We start from the raw sequence: 15,978 nt of genomic DNA on the forward strand, positions 1-15,978 counted from the left end.
GCATGCGCAGTAAATCCTTCCCGCGTTACGTATGAGATCTGAGCTTTATTTAGCAGCTCGGGGCCAAAGCGAGAAAAAACAGCAAATCGTTTCCTGGATTGGGGTGAATTCCAGAAAAATTTCCTTACGCGCAACACATTTTCCTTAAGATGAACCAATAACGGCTCTCCGTACGCGAAATATTACCGGTCATCCGGCTCGCGGCGGGAACGCACATCGCGCATGAATCTAGCTGAGTACCCGCCGGGTTTGCAAGCAGGTGGGCGCTGAATGCAAGCAGGGAGGGAGGGAGACGATGGTTTGTGGCCCTCGGGTGCAATATTTCTTTAGTAACGAAAACACGCGCACATTCTAACATAAAAACTCACCCCGACACCATCTCCCTCACACATACACTCAACTACCATACAGTCACTCACACTCACTCTAACACAATACACTTACACACACTCCCTCCTCTCCCTCCCACCCCTAACCCTACCGCACGCCGACACTCTATCGCCCCGCGCTGACACTCTAACGCCCCGCGCTGACACTCTAACGCCCCGCGCTGACACTCTAACGCCCCGCGCTGACACTCTAACGCCCCGCGCTGACACTCTAACTCCCCGCGCCGACACTCTAACGCCCCGCGCTGACACTCTAACGCCCCGCGCCGACACTCTAACGCCCCGCGCCGACACTCTAACGCCCCGCGCCGACACTCTATCGCCCCGCGCCGACACTCTAACGCCCCGCGCCGACACTCTAACGCCCCGCGCTGACACTCTAACGCCCCGCGCTGACACTCTAACGCCCCGCGCTGACACTCTAACTCCCCGCGCCGACACTCTAACTCCCCGCACCGACACTCTAACGTCCCGCGCTGACACTCTAATGCCCCGCGCTGACACTCTAACTCCCTGTGCTGACACTCTAACGCCCCGCGCTGACACACACACTCACGCTGACACACACACTCACGCTGACACACACACTCACGCTGAATCACTCTCTGATTTAAAGCTGGCATTTGAGTTTCAGCCGGCCGTACCCAGCGCCCACTTTTTAGAATCACCGTCTTAAGGCAGAAGGCAGAGATCCTGAAGAGGCCTCCACGATATTCCCTGCGAAACGCAAATAACAGATATTATGTTTCACGCCAATCGCAGACATTACTGACGCTTTACGTTAATATTTAACGTCCGGAGCCACGGCATCGCATCCATAAATACGATTTTATTTGGCCACCAGGAGGACAAAGTCCGGACCTTATTAGCGCACAAAAGGCTTCGTTATGGACACCCAAGTCACGGCTTTAAAGGTACTCGGCCCTATTAGGAACCGAAGTGAACCCCCCTGAGGAGAGTTGGGGGTCTCGGTTCTGCGACGATCAGAAACACCGTCTCCATCCCACGCACCCATTAACCCTTCCCACAAAGCATTCTTTAATCATGTCACATTTTGTAGCCTTCATCATTTTTCCCGGGAACACTTAATTGTCACATGATACAAAGACGCTGCCTGACTGGTTGCTGCCATAGACGCTCCAAAGCTTCTCAAACGTCTGTGTTGTAGTAGAGAGTGCAAATTCATGTTTTCTGCCGGTGGGACGGCATCTTTAACACGACCGGAATAACATTTTATCAGAACCCGGAGGAAAGATCTTCAAGGAAACCAACAAAAGGTTAAACGGAGACATTAATAATCAACTCGGGTCTAATTACCCCCTGACGTCAGACGGAACGCGGACTCCGGACCTCCGCGCCGCTTAAAGATGATCCCAGCTCCGGATCCTCTCATTTCTCGAGATCGCTACACAGAGGAAGCGCCATGGGGGGTTCTAAGCTGCTCAGGGTCCTCTCCACCCTCTCGCTGCTCATTCTGATGAGGGGTAAGTGGTCTCTGCTTATTAACTCTTTAATAACTTCTGTAATATACCCCAAACAGAACAATCTGATTCTCGTAGATTTAGAAACAAAGGACCAGAAACCCCCCCACCGCCGCTTCGTGCTGGGTAATGGGGGCCGGGAGACGCGTTCGATGGGTTAATTTACCCCTCTGTACCGAGCGATCGCAGCAGCTCACAAAAGTCTAGAACGTTACGGGCTGTGATGTTCTAGCTTTCTTGCCATGGGGATAGACGCGGGGGGATAGACGCGGGGGGATAGACGGGGGGGGGGATAGACGCGGGGGGACAGACGCAGGGGGGTAGACAGGGGGGGATAGACGCGGGGGGGATAGACGCGGGGGGGAGATAGACACGGGGAGATAGACGGGGGGTTGACGAGGGGGGGATAGACGGGGGGGATAGACGGGGGATGCTGTTTGTTTGGCCTCAGAAATCAGGATTTCAGTTCTGGAGTCTTCGGAAAACATTAAGGAGCCGAACAGAAGTCAGCTTTCATTTCAATAATTTCATTTTTATCTTCTGTGTTTCGGCTTTTATTTAAAATTCTGGATTTCTCGCGGCAATAAAAGGCAGAACATGCGCGGCTCGTATCATCGGTGACCCTTCAAACGCTAATTATACTCTCATTACACGCGAGTTACCCCGATTAATAATTACTGGTCGCAAACGGCTCCGTTCAACGGTCTGACTAAAACCAGACAGGAAAAGGTGCTTCAGCAATTAAACACTGTAAGGTAGACATGGCCCAGGGCTGGACGCTGTACACGAGGGGGTAACTAGGGAGCTAAGCCTAGTTCTGGCGACGTTTCGGGGTTCCTTCCGGTTCGGGGTTCTTTCCGGTTCCGGGTTCCTTCCGGTTCCGGGTTCTTTCCGGTTCGGGAATGGCGCCAATAGACTGGCGTAAGATGTGGTGCCCATATTTATATCGTGGCCGGGGAACTCCAGGCCAGTGAGTCTGACATCGGGGGAAATGATTTGAAGACAAGCGTTGAAGATCTGGAATGGAATAGAATGCGTTGAAGTCGGCGTGGTTTCGTGAACCATTCTATGACGGAAAAGTATAGATCTACGAGCGGCGGTAGGGTAGACGAGATCTGTTTGGACTCTGCTAAGGCATTTGATCGGGTGCCACACGAAGGGTTAATATACAATCTGTCAGACACAGGCTTAGGGGTAAATGAGTGAACTCGGGTTGGAAAATTGGTGCAAAGATAGAAAGCAAAGAGTGCCTGTAAGCGGAAGCCGCGGGGGTCTGTCCCGGGTCCTCTTCTCTTTCATTAATTAATCGGCCAACTGACTGAGAATCCCGACGAATGTAAAAATATCCGTTAATAATAATAACAGAACATATTCCGTACACGGAATCCCCCGGGAATAAACTACGAAGCAGAAGGATTTGGGAATAATTGTAGGCGACAGATTTGGTAACGGTGCACAATGCCAGTCAGCAGCCGCAGCGGCCGATAAGATATCGGAAGGGATAAAAGGGGGTTCCCGGGAGGAGGATCGCATCTGAATGGTAAGATCTCACCTTGAATACGCCGGCCCTTAAAGGGACGCTTTGGAACTGGAAAAGGTGCAAAGGAGGGCCACAAGATTAATAAAATGCCACAAAGTGAATACGGGGATTGGAAGATCTTCGCTGCATCTATATTTACGTGCGTGTAAACGTGTAAACGTGTAAACGCGGGATGTTTCCTTCTACGGAAGTGTTAGGTTTTAGAACATACGTGTTTTAGAACATACGTGTACACATGTGCACTGTTCATGGCGCAGACGTTCTTGCTGGGTAATTGGCTATTTTTCTGTGAACTTCCCCAGAGGACGTACGAGTGAAATAAACTAAAAACTAAAACGACATCATCGAGAAAAGCCGCCAGCCGCCGTAAATCTGTGCTTTGGGGTAATTTGGGGAAGTCGAGCGTTTTCAGACATTGCCTCTTCGCCCCTGGGTGGGGTATTTCTTCTCGATGCGTGTTTATTACGCGTTATTAGTGCAATAAAAGTGAAACAGTAACAGGCCACGTTAAACTATAAGCCTTTTATCAGTCCGGAGGGGGCTGCGCTCTGTATATACAAGATATATTTACGCAGATCGCACGAAACCAGCGCTCGGGTGTTTATTACACAGACACTCACATTGTGTCGCCCCTACTCAGTCCCTGTACTCGGGGAAGTTTGCAGAAACACTTTATGGCTTCTGAAAATGACTCTCTTGTCACCACTGTACAGCGCTACGGAATTTGATGGCGCTACATAAAACAATAAATAATAATAATAATAATAATAAATAATAATTAATAATAATAATAATAATAAGTTGTTGTTGTTGTTGTTGTTTTACGCGATTCAGTCACGGCGATGACGTTGGGTTTGACCTCACTGATTATTCCTTTTTCAGCAACCACTATTGCCACCGAGACAACAACCACAACCAACCCGGCAAACACCGAGACAACAACCACAACCAACCCGGCAAACACCGAGACAACAACCACAACCAACCCGGCAAACACCGAGACAACAACCACAACCAACCCGGCAAACACAGAGACAACAACCACAACCAACCCGGCAAACACCGAGACAACAACCACAACCAACCCAGCAAACACGGAGACAACAACCACAACCAACCCGGCAAACACCGACACAACAACCACAACCAACCCAGCAAACACCGAGACAACAACCACAACCAGCCCGGCAAACACCGAGACAACAACCACAACCAACCCGGCAAACACCGAGACAACAACCACAACCAACCCGGCAAACACCGAGACAACAATCACAACCAACCCGGCAAACACCGAGACAACAATCACAACCAACCCGGCAAACACCGAGACAACAATCACAACCAACCCGGCAAACACCGAGACAACAACCACAACCAACCCGGCAAACACCGAAACAACAACCACAACCAACCCGGCAAACACCGAGACAACAATCACAACCAACCCGGCAAACACCACCGAGACACAAGGTTCAACTACACCAGGTGCAAATGGGACAGAAGACACTTCTACGACTACAGCTACTCCGACCAGTCCAACAACTCCAGCAGGTAGAGGCATTGGTGCCAAACACCTAGACACAACTACCCCACACTAACTCGCAGGGATCCATGCGCAGTAAAGGGCTACGGCCGGTAATGTGTTCACTTTGGGTGATATCCAGGGTTTCTCCCAGCTCCGTCCCCCAAGCCTCCTGTTCTCATTTACCTTGTATAGTGACAGGGAGAGAATAATGAAACTGCCCTTTTACGCAGTACGGGGCACAGCTGGCCTTAACGCCGCCATACATTTTCTATATGCGATTCGTGACGAGAGACGAGAGACGTCAGGGATCTGGTTTAACCCCCGGAGTTTCTTCAGGGTTTGAGTTTCTAAGGGGGGATCGAGGTGGGAGATCCAGGAGATAAAACATCAGGGTGAAGCCGCATCACCCGCGAAGCTCTCCCTTCATCCGCCTGCCTAGACGCTGGCGCCACCTACAGGAATGCCTTGAGCTTTAGGCCATACCTAGGATGTGTCAGACTTTGCCCTGGAGTCGCAATCTCGAGGTGAACGGGTAATCTGTCCAGGTATCGGGATAAATAGGCAGACTCATGTCATGGGGTTAATGGGCAGATTCTCAGGGTTTTTACCCCAGTGTCAGGTTAAAGGGACAGAATCTTGGGGTCTCCTCTGATTTAATGATATCTGAGCATCCCGATTGGTGCTTTATCACAGCTGGAATCCCTGCTTGAATACAGGTGACTCCATTCAGAATATCTTTACCTCCTGATGGGTGTTCGGATAAATGGGGAGCTTCTGATGGTTTTTACCCCAATTTCAGGGTCACACAGTCTGGAGCCGACTACTTCAGTTTCTCGTCTGTGTGAGGGGCTATTAATGGGGTAATAGTCGCAGGGTCCGCTCATTTGGTGTGTGGTACGTGGCGGTGCAGATGGGTGGTCTGTGGCTTCAGTAACCGTATGTAACGCGTTCTCTCTCCCTGCAGCCATCACCGCATGCAACGCAGACAGCTGCGGGATAGCCACGTGTGTGGGCCTGCACGAGACGTTCCGGTGCCGGTGCCCCGTGTACCTGTACTACATAAACGGCTCTTGCACGGCAGGTAAGAGCGTCAGATGCGACCCGGTTTGCCTCGCGTCGTTTTACACTTTCTCTGGTCCTTGCAGCAGAACCATTGGGTATTATTACTGTGAAATGCCCCGCTGCAGGGGACTGCCCCGAGGCCAGTCCAGCGTGAGCCTTAACGTGGCGCTGCCTGCCGTGGGAGGTGGACGCGCGGCAGGGTCCTGTCACCGTTCCATCTGGGCGCGGTATCAGGATGATGGGGGCTGGGCGTTTTTGGCACTCGGTGCGGGTTCGGTGGGGTGGTGGGTGGGAAAGCAGGCAGAGGGGCACAGTGAGCTATTTGCCCTCCTGCCCAAAATGTGCCAGCTCTCCCCTGCCCTCCTGAATCAGCTACAGGGCAATACGAGCAGCTTATGGCTTCATGTCCTGAGGGGGCAAAAGGCACTTCTCATCCGATAATAATTTCCACGAGGGAAGATCCTGAGGAGGAAGGTCGGGCAGAAGGGTGATGGATTCAGCCTTATGTACTATGTAACACATTTGGTAGGTAGCTACATAGTATCTTTATGATTGGCCATTACAGGGTTAATACGTTGAGAAGGTTCCCGTGTGGGCTCATAGGTCACAGAGTTACGGATAAGGAGATGCGCTGGAGACTCGCGCCCCACGTGCAGCACTTATGGTATAATTTACATGCAGAAAAGGCCTCGGTGGTCTCCGAAGCTGACACTCTAATGCATGTCTTCCCCACCCGTGAAACCTCTACTTCTCTGCTCGCAGGCGACAGCGTTTTTGGGAATCTTGTTCTAAACAATCAAGCTTTCAGTCAAGGAAACTTAGACGAATACACGCAGATATATAAAGAAGTAGAGAGACACGTGAGTATATTCTGGGCAAAGCTCTCATTTCTGATCCGGTTCTATCATTCTCCAGCCGCCATCTCAAAGGGTTAAATCGCCCCGTCGCCCTGAGATATCTGTGATAATAGCGTTACGGAGGGACCTGCGCGGCTGGAAACAATCTCTAGCGCTAGAGGCTCCTGCGCTGTCCGCTAAACCAACGTAGGGAGAGAACAGGAAGCGGCTTCCAACTTCCTGCTCGGGTCGACCAATTGGATTCCTATACAGTCTGCACTGAGGGATCATGGGAAACAAAATGCCCCAAATGAAGTTGCCAGTTGTGGGGTTTGTGCAGCAGTAATGGCGGAGGCCGTCTCCTGACAACGAGACATATAAGAGAATCCACTGGTTATAGATAGCGGGAGACCATTTAACTGCCATCACGGGCATCCAGGAGACATTTGCCCCCATGCCACCAGCAACGAGCCTGCAGGGGCCATTTGTACGCGTGGGGAGCAATCAGGGGCCCGTATGCATACAAAGAGGCAGACAATGTGAATTGGGGTTCAACAGGGAAAGAAAAGGTTAACATGATGGCAGAACGGAAGGACTTGCCATATTATATCAGCCCGGGGCTGATCTGCCATTCGCTGGCTGGGGTAACGTGGAGCCAAACATCATCCCAACTAACGCAATATTTTATTTCTGTTCAGTTTCAGCGAATATTTGCTAATGACACGGGATACGCACAGACTGTCATCCAGGATATAAGGTGAGTTTTAATACATAACGTGTAATGTATCCTATCGGAAACAGCGCAGGCTGATGACGCAATAATACGGAGCAGTCTGATGACGCAATAATACGGAGCAGTCTGATGATGCAATAATACGGAGCAGTCTGATGATGCAATAATACGGAGCAGTCTGATGATGCAATAATACGGAGCAGTCTGATGACGCAATAATACGGAGCAGTCTGATGACGCAATAATACGGAGCAGTCTGATGACGCAATAATACGGAGCAGTCTGATTGTTGCTGCTGGGTGATAACCGGAGATGCATTTATCTGAACCCGCATTCTCTCTCACTGATAACAGAATAAACTCTCTGCCGGTGTGTTTTTAGAGTTTTATGTTCTAATATCGATCTCTTGCTGCCGTTCCCAGCGCCCAGACCTCCCGCAGCCGGACGGCCCGTAACGGCGTGACCGTGTCGGTTAGAACAATTGTCATGTTTCAGCTGAACTCCATAGATCCAGAGGAAGTAGTCAATATAACAACGCAGTATTTTAAAGACGAGGGCATAGGAAGTTTTGCCGGTAAGTAAATGTTTTTTGATGTTTGTGTCTTGGCAGGTCATGCTTTTGTGTGTATTAGTGTACGGCATCAGCATGTGTGTGCGTATTATTGTATGCTGTTACTGTGCGTGTAACATACGGTATTAACTATGCTATATGGGGTTAAAGCATGTATGTCAGCGCGTGGTGTTAGTGTCAGGGGTGAGTCTAGGGCTAGTGGTGGGATGGAGAGGAGCCGGGACGGCGAATTACATATTATTATTGCGTATTATTACGCCATAGCGGGGGCTACTGCATGCTGACCCCCTGACTATGCAGGCTGTAAAGGGTTAATATTCCAGTGGGTCATTACAGCTAATATAATAATCCTGTCTTTTAATCAGAGCAAAGTGTATGCGATGGATTTTACTGCGAGATGGAAACCACAACATGCACTGTAACAGCAGCAGCCCAGCCGCCGGTGTGCAAGTGCAGAGAGGGCTTTTACACGTCTGCAGAAACCATCACCTCCTGCCGGGGTAAGAACCAGCGGCGGGGTCAGAACCAGCGCCGGGGTCAGAACCAGCGCCGGCGTCAGAACCAGCGCCGGCGTCAGAACCAGCGGCGGGGTCAGAACCAGCGCCGGCCTCAGAACCAGAGCCGGGGTCAGAACCAGCGCCGGGGTCAGAACCAGCGGCGGGGTCAGAACCAGCGGCGGGGTCAGAACCAGCGTCAGAACCAGCGCCGGCGTCAGAACCAGCGCCGGGGTCAGGACCAGCGGCGGGGTCAGAACCAGCGGCGGGGTCAGGACCAGCGTCGGGGTCAGAACCAGCGGCGGGGTCAGAACCAGCGCCGGCGTCAGAACCAGCGCCGGGGTCAGAACCAGCGGCGGGGTCAGAACCAGCGTCGGGGTCAGAACCAGCGCCGGCGTCAGAACCAGCGCCGGGGTCCATCTCCTCTATTGTTAAGCTGCTGGTTTATTTGTTGCATTAACATTTCGATCTGCGCGTCCTTTCTGTGTTTCAGAATGTGATCCGAGCTGCGGTTCTGTTGAAGGGCAGCACTGTGTTCTGGACTCAGAAAAGAGGCTCCCGAAGTGCGTATGTGGCCCCGGCTACAAAACAACCAGAGATAATAAATGCACAAAGTAAGTAGAATGAAATGTAACAAGGCTACATACACACAACGGGGTACCGAGAGCCCCCGGCAAAACAGACCCTCAATCTGTGAACGGATAAAGCTTGCCACCGGCTACCATCATCATCATCACTGCGGCCCGATTCCCTTGGACTTGGCACAGAACTAAGATAGACTCCAAGGGTCAGAGTTGAGGTAACCGCAGGTCACTCGCAGCCCCCACACACAGGAGAAATCATAAAGCGGGCCACCGGTCCACGGCTACCGGGCAAACCAACACAGACAAAGGCAGCGATCCAAATCCAGATGGAACCGGCGCCGACAGCCATCAAACTCCTTTGAAGAATCAAAACCATGGAAATTAATCCAATATTTAGGTAGACATTCTACTCATCCCATAGCCTCGGTAACCGGCTGGCGCTGAATCTCCCTGCAGCAAATAAAAGAGAAAAAAGCCAAAATATAGTAAAAATTCATAAAAATCAGGACAAGATAAAGGAAAAATGGGGTTAATAGGAATCGATAAGCCACGTGGAAAACGGAGATCAGTTCTGAAAAAGGGACACTCAAACAGCTCTGCGCATTTCGCTAATTATTATTATTATTATTATTATTAATAGATTTACCAATCCTGGCTTCTTCCAAAAAAACGGCGGCCGGCGGCCAAGGTCCGTTTAGTGATTTAATCTTTTTTGGAATATCTGTTCTAATGATTTGCTTATTTTTGGCCTCATCAGGTGTCCGTTCGGATACACGGGAGAGGGGTGCAAGGACAGTAAGTATTATTCACAGAGATGGGTTAACGGGGGTCACTGTCTGTAGATGCCGTGAAGCTGGGGGGTCCTCACGGCACTGCTTGAACACAGTTAAGTGGAGAATTGTAGGCTTTGCCGCGTTGGTTTTCATGTCCAGTGAGTTGTAATAATCTATTAGGGGATTCTGGGGCAGCCTGCAGACCTCCCAGTAATTGATTTTTTATTTTTCCCTATAAACTGATGAAATTCACCTAAAATTCCAACTTTCCCCTCAGATTTCAAGTTACTCCTGGTCATTATCGGCTCTGTGGCCGGAGCGCTCTTAATTGCATTATTTGGAACAATTATTGGATGCTCTATAAGGTAAGAATGTAGTTAATTTGGGGAGCCCTAGAAACAGAACCCCAAACTCCACTCTATGGTGACCCCTTTTATTCTATTTTTAAGAGATATGAAATGGTTAATGTGGTAAATATTTGGGAAGATCACTGACGATGAGATGCACTCCATGTAATAGGTTTTCCCGACCTCTGGCACTGCAGGGGTTAAGGGGTATGTTGGGTATGGCTTCATCAGAGATCTGGGTATGTGCCATCCCCGTGCCCCAGCGGGGCTCCAGTGTGACCGGTTCAGGACCTGGCATGCCCCTAAATCACAAAACATTCCAATAGTAACAAAAAGACCCGATTGGGGGGCGATTGGGGGGCATTTTCCGCCACATAACGTACTTCTCCTAAACGATGCAGGTCGCGAAAACGAGGAAAAAGCTCGGACAGGAACCATCTGCTCCTCCATGTTGGGTATTCGGGAAGCAGCAGCAGCCCGCAGCCCGAACGTTTATTCCCCAAAGTCACAGCCAAAGCGGACCTCGGTCAGGTGAACAAAAGCGCCAACATGTACGAGGACGACGAGCAGTTTACCCGCTCCATGCCCAAGCGGGACTACGAGGAGGTAATGGAGGCGCGCGGGCCCCGGGACTTATGTTATACACTGCTTGGGAAGTCTGTCTACACGCTGTACAGCGCTACGGAACACGATGGCGCTATATAAACCAATAAATAATAATCATAGATCTTTTCTGGGAGGATGACGGATAGGACTCGGGGGAGGGGCGTAAACCGAATTTCATGCTAACGCTCTCCGTGTTTCTCGTTTGTTTTAGGATCCTTGGTATGAAATGTCACACAGGGACAGAAAGTACTGACCGCGCATGAGGGGAACTGGACACACTAAGATTTATTTAAATGCAGATTTTTTTAAATAGGTGCCTGTAAAGCTGCGTATTGGGCAGGGGGGGCCTTCCATAAAAATCCCTGCCTCACATAATGATTTTCAGTGTATATAATAATAACAGAAACACAGAATCTGCTGGCAGATCGGCCCCGTCCGGCCCATCCAGTCTCCCGCTTCTTCTGCTATAAAGACTCCAACCTTAACCAGTCGTTGGTCTCACTGTATTACCCTCTACCACACCTGCTGGGAGGCTGTTCCGCTTATCTACCACCCTCTCAGTAAAGTAAAACCTCTGACCCTCGAGATTCGGGTCTCTTGTTGTAACTTTTCTTCTCCTTTGAAATAAATTCCCTCCCGTCCGTTTATTAAACCCCCTTTTGTGTTTAAATGTCTCTATAATGATAAGAGGCTGCGGCAGATATCTCCGGAGGAGAGGAATCGCGTGGATACAGAGGTGCCGGTTGGTGTTACTCGCCTTACACTCCCCACACAAAACATATTTTTTTATAAATGTTTCCCTTAATTTATTCTTTTCAACGAAATCTTGATTCTTATTTTACCGAGAACATAAAGTTATTCCCAACTATTTTATGTCTTAAACAATCTTAGTTCAGGTGGCTGGATGATGTCATACAAGACAATCTATAGGCGTTGTGTGGCGAAAAGAGACCACATAGTGGGCGTTCAGTGACCCGGGGAGTCCGGGCTAAAACCCAGAGAGTTCCCAGGCATGACTTCGATGATGTAGATTATGGAAAATGTCTGTATGACATCACCACTCCCCTTTATTGAGCGTTTTAAAAAAGCAATAGAGAGACGACCATCCGGGACAGAGACGGTCGTGGGTCTGAGCGTAAAATGTAACGTTCCCTTCGGGATGTCCAAAATCGAACGTTCTCGTGTTAATTTATTTTTTGAAAATATGGTTAAATATTAAAGTATCTGCTGAATATATTTCCGGCGTCCGGTGTTTGTGTCGTATTATTTCCAGAGTCAGATTTACCCAAAACCCCAGCAGCAGAGCGAGGAGCGGAGAATCCACCCCGCATAATTCTGTACGTTATACATAAACTCGGGATTTTTCCACCCCCCCCCGCGGAATATCTATATATTATACACATGCCTTCCATCACCCCCCCCGCGGAATATCTAAATATTATACACATGCCTTCCATCACCCCCCCCGCGGAATATCTATATATTATACACATGCCTTCCATCACCCCCCCCCGCGGAATATCTAAATATTATACACACGCCTTCCATCACCCCCCCGCGGAATATCTATATATTATACACACGCCTTCCATCACCCCCCGCGGAATATCTAAATATTATACACACGCCTTCCATCACCCCCCCGCGGAATATCTATATATTATACACACGCCTTCCATCACCCCCCCCGCGGAATATCTAAATATTATACACACGCCTTCCATCACCCCCCCCGCGGAATATCTAAATATTATACACATGCCTTCCATCACCCCCCCGCGGAATATCTAAATATTATACACCCCCCCGCGGAATATCTAAATATTATACACACGCCTTCCATCACCCCCCCCGCGGAATATCTAAATATTATACACATGCCTTCCATCACCCCCCCGCGGAATATCTAAATATTATACACACGCCTTCCATCACCCCCCCCGCGGAATATCTATATATTATACACACGCCTTCCATCACCCCCCCCGCGGAATATCTATATATTATACACACGCCTTCCATCACCCCCCCCCCCCCGCGGAATATCTAAATATTATACACATGCCTTCCATCACCCCCCCCGTGGAATATCTAAATATTATACACATGCCTTCCATCACCCCCCCGCGGAATATCTATATATTATACACACGCCTTCCATCACCCCCCCCTGCGGAATATCTATATATTATACACACGCCTTCCATCACCCCCCACGGAATATCTATATATTATACACACGCCTTCCATCACCCCCCCGCGGAATATCTAAATATTATACACACGCCTTCCATCACCCCCCCGCGGAATATCTATATATTATACACACGCCTTCCATCACCCCCCCCGCGGAATATCTATATATTATACACATGCCTTCCATCACCCCCCCGTGGAATATCTATATATTATACACATGCCTTCCATCACCCCCCCCCCGCGGAATATCTAAATATTATACACATGCCTTCCATCACCCCCCCCCGCGGAATATCTAAATATTATACACATGCCTTCCTTAACCCCCCCCCGTGGAATATCTAAATATTATACACATGCCTTCCATCACCCCCCCGCGGAATATCTATATATTATACACACGCCTTCCATCACCCCCCCCTGCGGAATATCTATATATTATACACACGCCTTCCATCACCCCCCGCGGAATATCTAAATATTATACACATGCCTTCCATCACCCCCCCCGTGGAATATCTATATATTATACACACGCCTTCCATCACCCCCCCCGTGGAATATCTATATATTATACACACACCTTCCACCACCCCCCCGCGGAATATCTAAATATTATACACACGCCTTCCATCACCCCCCGCGGAATATCTAAATATTATACACATGCCTTCCATCACCCCCCCCCGTGGAATATCTATATATTATACACACGCCTTCCATCACCCCCCCCGCGGAATATCTATATATTATACACACGCCTTCCATCACCCCCCCCCGCGGAATATCTATATATTATACACACGCCTTCCATCACCCCCCCGCGGAATATCTAAATATTATACACACGCCTTCCATCACCCCCCCGCGGAATATCTATATATTATACACACGCCTTCCATCACCCCCCCGCGGAATATCTATATATTATACACACGCCTTCCATCACCCCCCCCCGTGGAATATCTATATATTATACACACGCCTTCCATCACCCCCCCCGTGGAATATCTATATATTATACACACGCCTTCCATCACCCCCCCCCGTGGAATATCTATATATTATACACACGCCTTCCATCACCCCCCCGCGGAATATCTAAATATTATACACACGCCTTCCATCACCCCCCCCCGCGGAATATCTATATATTATACACATGCCTTCCATCACCCCCCCCCCCGCGGAATATCTATATATTATACACACGCCTTCCATCACCCCCCCCCGCGGAATATCTATATATTATACACACGCCTTCCATCACCCCCCCCGCGGAATATCTAAATATTATACACACGCCTTCCATCACCCCCCCCCTTCGTGCAATATCTATATATTATACACACGCCTTCCATCACCCCCCCGCGGAATATCTAAATATTATACACCCCCCCGCGGAATATCTATATATTATACACACGCCTTCCATCACCCCCCCCCGTGGAATATCTATATATTATACACACGCCTTCCATCACCCCCCCCCCTTCGTGCAATATCTATATATTATACACACGCCTTCCATCACCCCCCCCGCGGAATATCTATATATTATACACACGCCTTCCATCACCCCCCCGCGGAATATCTATATATTATACACATGCCTTCCATCACCCCCCCCGTGGAATATCTATATATTATACACACGCCTTCCATCACCCCCCCCGCGGAATATCTATATATTATACACATGCCTTCCATCACCCCCCCCTGCGGAATATCTAAATATTATACACACGCCTTCCATCACCCCCCCCTTCGTGCAATATCTATATATTATACACACGCCTTCCATCACCCCCCCGCGGAATATCTACATATTACATACATACCGTTCCGGTCCCCGGTGCAGACACGGTGAGGTTCGGCCTCGGTGAATCTGATGTAGAAACACAAGGTGGCGCCGTCACACCGCTGAATTGAGCAGGTCTCGGGTTGTCGCGCATGCGCAGCAGCGCCTCTCCTCCCGCCACAACTGGACACGTCAGAAAAAGAAGTCAGTAAAGACATTTCCTGTTCGTTTCGGGCCTCGGAGGACGCGTCAGATTCGTTATAACGTTCTGTGAACCGGAGCCACTTTGGATCAGGAATTGTCTGTAACTCTTTATATATTCTGCGTTCTTAATAAAGAGTTACTCATACGTCACACCTCCTACCAATCAAATGTACACAGAGGGGCATCTTTAGTTTAGGGGTGTGGTTAGAGGCGGGGCTGGGGCATTTGTGTAACTGACTGGGGCATTTAGAACTTAGAAGAAGAATAATGGGGTTTATTTCCCCGTGTAATTTATATGCTTCATGCTTTTTTCACATTATTGGGGCTTTTACGGCCGTAGAACCTCGTAGCTCATAGAAAAGAGGGGCATTTGGGCAGGAAATAGGCGCACGTGGGATTTGGGGTGCAGAAATGATTATGAGGGTGTGATGGGTGTAATAGCTGTGAGTTGTGATGTGTTTTGTGTCATGGATGTGAGTGAGTGATGGGTGAGGATGTTTCACTGAGTGTCTATCAGTCGGTTATGGTGAGTGTGTGTGTGTTGTAGCGTGTATATTAGTTACCCTTCTCCGGTTAGTATGTTATTGTGTGTGTAAGTATGTATACTAGTATGTGTTAATAGTTATGTATGTCGGTTTGTGTATATGTTACTGTGTATGTATATGTTAGTGATAGACACTGGGAAGTCAGGAGTTAAGATGTAAATCCCGGGCAGTAAGGATTTAAGCTCAAGGCACTGGGCAGTAAACAGTTAAGCGGGCGGGGCTGAGTAAGCCGAGGGGGCGGGGCCTGCTCTCCGGGCTGTGCGCTCAGATCCCTGTGCAGGGCAG

At 49.4% G+C, this 15,978-nt stretch overlaps 1 protein-coding gene across 1 annotated transcript; it reads left to right on the forward strand.

The window, feature by feature from the left end:
- The first annotated feature begins 1,812 nt into the window (after positions 1 to 1,812).
- MUC13 (mucin 13, cell surface associated) lies at positions 1,813 to 12,180 on the forward strand. The gene is made up of 12 exons (XM_053471164.1): positions 1,813 to 1,873; positions 4,293 to 4,964; positions 5,903 to 6,019; positions 6,763 to 6,860; positions 7,535 to 7,593; positions 7,992 to 8,143; positions 8,506 to 8,640; positions 9,128 to 9,248; positions 9,976 to 10,013; positions 10,269 to 10,356; positions 10,740 to 10,944; positions 11,156 to 12,180. Exons 1-12 carry the CDS (start codon positions 1,813 to 1,815, stop codon positions 11,195 to 11,197), a joined length of 1,788 nt encoding a protein of 595 aa, XP_053327139.1. The 3' UTR covers positions 11,198 to 12,180.
- Positions 12,181 to 15,978: the final 3,798 nt, after the last annotated feature.

The sequence above is a fragment of the Spea bombifrons genome, chromosome 7 (assembly GCF_027358695.1).
Source record: "Spea bombifrons isolate aSpeBom1 chromosome 7, aSpeBom1.2.pri, whole genome shotgun sequence".
NCBI lineage: Eukaryota > Metazoa > Chordata > Amphibia > Anura > Pelobatidae > Spea > Spea bombifrons.

Bases quoted from the DNA above. Each gene is read 5' to 3' on its own strand.
- MUC13 (XM_053471164.1), top strand. From the start codon at position 1,813: ATGGGGGGTTCTAAGCTGCTCAGGGTCCTCTCCACCCTCTCGCTGCTC. The intron at 9,249-9,975 runs GTAAGTAGAATG...TGGCCTCATCAG, and splicing joins AGAGATAATAAATGCACAAA to GTGTCCGTTCGGATACACGG. The intron at 10,014-10,268 runs GTAAGTATTATT...CTTTCCCCTCAG, and splicing joins GGGAGAGGGGTGCAAGGACA to ATTTCAAGTTACTCCTGGTC.